This window comes from Rhinopithecus bieti, unplaced genomic scaffold, assembly GCF_001698545.2.
Source record: "Rhinopithecus bieti isolate Rb0 unplaced genomic scaffold, ASM169854v2 scaffold_1014, whole genome shotgun sequence".
Classification (NCBI taxonomy): Eukaryota; Metazoa; Chordata; class Mammalia; order Primates; family Cercopithecidae; genus Rhinopithecus; species Rhinopithecus bieti.
Window position 1 is genome coordinate 1,934,412 of NW_016803499.1, and position 6,203 is coordinate 1,940,614.

At 59.0% G+C, this 6,203-nt stretch overlaps 1 protein-coding gene across 1 annotated transcript in view; it reads left to right on the forward strand.

Moving 5' to 3' along the window:
• The window catches only part of LRP5 (LDL receptor related protein 5), a 52,164-nt gene that overhangs the window by 22,384 nt on the left and 23,577 nt on the right, over nucleotides 1-6,203 (forward strand). Inside the window, 3 exon segments of the mRNA XM_017886655.1 lie at nucleotides 1,994-2,202; nucleotides 3,600-3,790; nucleotides 4,476-4,685. Of these exon segments, the coding sequence (XP_017742144.1) occupies nucleotides 1,994-2,202; nucleotides 3,600-3,790; nucleotides 4,476-4,685 (610 nt within the window).

The window sequence follows — 6,203 nt, forward strand, 5'->3', positions numbered from 1 at the left end:
TCAACCACCAGAGTAGCTGGGACTACAGGTGCCCGCCATCTCGCCCGGCTAATTTTTTGTATTTTTTTAGTAGAGACGGGGTTTCACCATGTTAGCCAGGATGGTCTCGATCTCCTGACCTCGTGATCCGCCCGTCTCGGCCTCCCAAAGTGCTGGGATTACAGGCTTGAGCCACCGCGCCCGGCCGGAAGCTTCTTTTTATCTACTTAGAGACTTTGTTTTATTTGTATTTTTTTGAGACAGGGTCCTACTCTGGCACCCAGGCTGGGGTGTGGTGGCATAGCTCACTGCAGCCTCGGCCTCCCAGGCTTAAGTGATCCTCCCACCTCAGCCTTCTGAGTAGCTGGGACTGTAGGCGTGCGTCACCATACCGAGCTAGTGTTTTTTTGTTTGGTTGGTTTGATTTTTTTTGATGCAGATGGAGTCTTGCTGCATTGCCCAGACTAGTCTCTCTCTTTTTTTTTTTTTTTTGAGACGGAGTCTCGCTCTGTTGCCCGGGCTGGAGGGCAGTGGCCAGATCTCAGCTCACTGCAAGCTCCGCCTCCCGGGTTTACGCCATTCTCCTGCCTCAGCCTCCCGAGTAGCTGGGACTACAGGCGCCTGCCACCTCGTCCGGCTGGTTTTTTTTATTTTTTAGTAGAGACGGGGTTTCACAGTGTTAGCCAGGATGGTCTCGATCTCCTGACCTCGTGATCCACCCGTCTCGGCCTCCCAAAGTGCTGGGATTACAGGCTTGAGCCACCGCGCCCGGCCACCCAAACTAGTCTCAAACTCCTCAGCTCAAGTGATTCTCCCACCTCGGTTTCCCGACATTCTGGGATCACGGGCATGAGCCACTGCTGCCTCCCTAACTGCTGAAAGACCTAGATAAAGTCTGAAAAGAGTTACTATCAGAGCACCATCCTGAGATGATTCCCTCTGACTCAAGGGAGGGGGAGAGGGAGGGGAGCTTTTCCTTCAGGCCTGGGTGGCAGTAGCCCAGGTTCTCCAGGCGCCATTTGCCCCAGGCCAAATCACTCGGGATCTTGGATGCAGCTGTCTTTCGGGGTAACCCAAAGGGACCAGATCCCCCCGGGCAATAGGCTTCTGGGCTGTCCTCTCCTTCTACATCAGCTCAGTAAGATCCCTCCCAAGGGATGCTGTTTCCGAGGCCCCAAAAGCGCAGGCTCCCCCTGAGATGCAGAGGGTGGGCTGGGCTCAGGCAGCGCTCCAGCATCTCCTGGCCGGTGACCCTGGAGAGTCCTTGAGAGTCACTGAGAGATGTGGCTGCCCTGCGTTCTCAAGAAGGACTCTGGGTCATTTCCCACACTCACCTGCTCCCACCCACCCTCACCTGGCCCCCAACCTCACCTACCCCCACATCTGTACCAGCCCCTTTACCCTCACATGCCCTACCCACCCTCACCTCCCCTGTACCCTCACCTCACCCACTCACCCACCCCTGCACCTTCACCTGTCCCCCATCTTCACCTGGCCTCCCCCTCACCTGGCCTCCTGCCCTAGGGGAAGGGGTTATAAGGGGTGGCCCCCACACTGGCTGTCCTGGTGCCCTGCGGAGAAAACAGGACGTGAGGGCCGCAGCCCAAAAGCTTACGTCCTAGCAGGTGGAGAAGACAGGGACGTGTTGGGAAGGGCCCTGTGGTCCCGGGTGCCTTCTTGGCCGTCAGCAGAGCCTTCATGGGAGCGCCAGGCTAGTGGCACACAGCTGGGTCCCCCGGCGGGTTGGCTGATGAGGCCTCAAGTCCGAGGCAGCAAGAACTCTTCCAGAGACCGTTGTCCTAATCGCTCTGGCATACTCGGGCGGGCATGTAGTTAGGAGCTGATTGAAGAGGAGAGACCCCCACACCAGTACTGGGATTTGACTTTTAGGCTAAACTCGAGAACGGTGGCCTCTGCTGTCCTGCCAGAGCTCTCCAGCCAGTGCCCGGGGGTCTTCACCAGTGCCCGGGGGTCTCTGCCAGTGCTCAGGAGTCTTGGTTTCTTTGTCTTACAGCCCTTTGTTTTGACCTCTCTGAGCCAAGGCCAAAACCCAGACAGGCAGCCCCACGACCTCAGCATCGACATCTACAGCCGGACGCTGTTCTGGACGTGCGAGGCCACCAATACCATCAACGTCCACAGGCTGAGCGGGGAAGCCATGGGGGTGGTGCTGCGTGGGGACCGCGACAAGCCCAGGGCCATCGTCGTCAATGCGGAGCGAGGGTAGGAGGCCAACGGGTGGGTGGGGGTGCTGCCCCCAGGCAATGCCCGCCGTGTCTTCGGCCGAATGCCAGCCTCTCACAGGCTGGGGTGATTTTCCACCCCGGTGATCCCATGGGTGGCTTTCTAGGATCCCAAAAGCAAACACAGACTCTTTCACGGGCGCTCCAGGGAAGCAGAAAGCCCTGAGGGCTGGAAGGGATGGGGTAGCTCTGCTGAGAGGTCACAGGGCAGCGCTGGCCAACGGGAGTTGCAGTTGATAGGTTTTGCACCATCCCTGTGAAACTTGAACCCTGTGCAGAAATCCCTTCCACAGCATGGGGGCTGCCCGTTGACTTGCTCCTGTTCCACCGCAGGGGGCTCCTGGGCTTATTCCTCCCGGAGGCCCCCGATGCTCCCACCTGGTGGTCGTCAGAGCTTCTGGTTGGTGGGAAGGCACCCAGGACCTGAAGGTCTCCAGAGGGAATAGCCAGGGAAAGAGGGAGACCGAAACCCACATGACATGAAACTCAGGCTCCAAACTGAGCATGGCAATGTTTGCGGACAGGAGCGCGATGGCCTTCCTCCGATAGCTGGGGGGCTGGCATGAAGACGGGAGCTACAGCCAGCACAGGTCCTGGGCCAGGAGCCCAGCGTTTGAGCCCTGACTCGGCCACTTACTGCCCACGTGACCTCAGGCGAGTGGCATAACCTCTGGGAGACTCAGTTTCCTCATTGGTAGGAGTGGCGGCCACAGTGGTGCAGCCTCTGCAGCACACGGTGGGGTCAGTGGGCGGGAGCCCCCGGTCTGTAAGGTAGCTGTGCAGGAGCCAGCTGAGCTGGTCTCCCAACGGCCAGGGCTCCGGGGTCCTTAGCAGCTGTGGGGGCCTGCATCTGTCTCCCATGGCTGCTGTCAGAAATTACCAGAAGCTAAGAGGCTGAGAGTAGTGGACGCTTGTTCTCTCACAGTTCCTGAGGCCAGAAGCCCGAGATCAAGGTGTGGCAGGGCCCTGTGCCCTCTGAAGGCTCTGAGGGAACCTTTGGGTTTCTGGTGGCTCCAGGCATCCCTTGACTTGTGGTCATGTCACTCCAGTCTCTCTGATGGCACACTGCGTGCCCTCTTCTGTGTCACTTAAGGACACTTCAGTTGGCTTTAGGGCCCACCCTCACCCATTGTGGTCGTATCTTGATCCTTTGTAACGTTTGTGAAGACGCTGTTTCCAAATAAGCTCACATTCCGAGGTTCTGAGGTGGACGTGAATTTGGGGAGCACTGTTCAACTAGTACAGAATGTGACCTGTCAGCCTCGGGCAGCCCTGAGAGGCAGGGCCTTTCCACAGACCAGCTGGGTGCCCTGAGCTCCGTGCTGGCTGAGGAGACGCCGTCCCCGCACCCATCCTTCACCTGCCACCCTCCCGCAGGTACCTGTACTTCACCAACATGCAGGACCGGGCAGCCAAGATCGAACGCGCGGCCCTGGACGGCACTGAGCGCGAGGTCCTCTTCACCACCGGCCTCATCCGCCCCGTGGCCCTGGTGGTGGACAACACACTGGGCAAGCTGTTCTGGGTGGACGCAGACCTGAAGCGCATTGAGAGCTGCGACCTGTCAGGTACGCGCCCCGGGGCCTGCCCTGCCCGCAGACACCCTGCCTTCCTTGTCAGTAATGGCAGCAGCTGCCAGATTGTCCGGGACCTGCCGTGAGCCCAGCACCGCACCGGAGACTTTGCATGTAGCATGTTTAGTCCTCACGCTGACAACTCCAGGCTGGGGTTCTGAGTGAGCCCCACTGGGCAGAGGCAGAAGATGAGGCTCAGAGAGGGTGAGCGAGCTGCTTGGGGCCCCACAGCCGGGGATGGAGCAGGACTCTAGCCTAGCCTCTGCCCCTGGCACCTGCACAAGCAGCTGCTCTGCTCTGGGCTGTGTTAGGCCGTGAGGACTGGAGAGAAATGAGAGTTGGTGCTTAGAGAGGGGGCGCAGGTCCCCATGGCTTTTCCTCTTACGATGGGGTGGGTGGGGGAGGGGAGGGGCCGTGCTTGCAGGGGCCAGTGACCGAGGCCTGCCGCTGGAACTGATGCCCTTCCTCCCGAACCCAGCCCAGGGGGGAGCAGGGCTTTCTGAGGGCTTGGCTTGGGTTGGCCTGCTTCCAGGGACTCTGCTGCAGCTCCCATCCCTGTCCAGAGCACCAAATACCCCTGGCTCCCTGGCAGCCCTGTCAACCTCTGTCCTCCCAAGCTGAACGTGGGGCGAGCTCTGGAGGTCAGCACCGCTCAGGGGGGCCCTTGTGCTGCTTGCAGGGGCCAACCGCCTGACCCTGGAGGACGCCAACATCGTGCAGCCTCTGGGCCTGACCGTCCTTGGCAAGCACCTCTACTGGATCGACCGCCAACAGCAGATGATCGAGCGTGTGGAGAAGACCACCGGGGACAAGCGGACTCGTGTCCAGGGCCGCGTCGCCCACCTCACTGGCATCCACGCAGTGGAGGAAGTCAGCCAGGAGGAGTTCTGTACGTGGGGACTGGCGGCGGGGGGGAGTAGGGTGGGCAGGGCGGCCTCTAACCCAGACCCCTAGAGGAGGCCGGAGGCCAGTGCAGGAGCGCGCATGGCCTCAGCCGGGCGGTGGGCTCTGCCGGATGCCAGTCGTTTCCCGCTGGGGTTCAGTGAGACGTCCAGATGTCCTGAGGCCTCTGAGGTTGTTTTCTTTGACTGCAGAACAAATCACCACAAACAGCATTTTAAGACAATACCAACTTTTTTTTTTTTTTGAGTCAGGATCTCGCTCTGTTGCCCAGGCTGGAGTGCCATGGCGTAAACACAGTTCACTGCAGCCTCGACCTCTGGGCTTAATTAAGCGAACCTCCTGCCTCAGCCTCCCAGGTAGCTGGGAGTACAGGTGCGCACCACCACACCTGGCTAATGTTTTTTGTAGAGACGGGGTTTCCTCATGTTGCCCAGGCTGGTCTGCAGCTCCTGGGCTCAAGCAGTCTGCCTGCTGTGGCCTCCCGAAGTGCTAGGATTATAGGTGTGAGCCACTGGCCTGACAACACCCACGGATTGTCTCGGGTCTGTAAAGCAGAAGTCCAGGCACGGCATGGCTCACCTGGGTTCTCTGCTCAGGGTCTCACAGGGCCGGAATCAACGTGTCAGCAACGCTGGGCCCTCAGCGGAGGCTCAGTGGAGAAATAGGCTTCCTTGCTCACTCAGCAGGTGGCAGTTGTGGGACTGAGGTTCTGTTTTCTTTCCGGTTTGGTCGGGGACCACTCTCAGCTCCTAGAGACCACCCGAGGTCCTCGCCCCGTGGCCTCTTTGCCTCAGCAGTGGGGACTCCCTGCATCAGTCCCTCCTGCACCTTGAGTCTCTCAACTTGCTCCTCTCCCACCAGCTGGGGAGCCTGCTCTGCTTCTAAAGGCCCCTGTGATTCCGTTCAGCCACCTTTGGATTAGATTAGCCTCCCCTTTGATAGACTCCAAGTCAGCTGATTAATAACCTTAATCACATCCACAGAATCCCTTCTGCCACATAAGGTCATGACGCTGTGCTGGGACTGGGGTAGGAAATGAGGGGGCATTTAGGATTCTGCCTGCCACTGCCTTGCTGTGCGCCAGGGCTTGGGGGAGGGGCCTGCACAGCTGTGACCACAGTCCTTCCTCCCCTGCATGGTAACCATCTGAGAATTACTTGAGACCAGCCTGGGCAACATGGTGAGAACCCATCCCTATAAAAAATGCTTCCCCTGGGCTGGGCTCAGTGGCTCACGCCTATAATCCCAGCACTTTGGGAGACCAAGGCAGGCTGATCACTTGAGGTTGGGAGTTGGAGACCAGCCTGGCCAACATAGTGAAATCCCATCTCTACTAAAAGTACAAAAATTAGCTGGGTATGGTGGCAGGTGCCTGTATTCCCAGCTACTGGGGAGGCTGAGGTGGGAGAATTACTTGAACCTGGGAGGTGGAAGTTGCAGTGAGCTGAGATTGCGCCACTACACTCCAGCCTGGGCAACAAAATGAGACTCTGTCTCCAAAAAA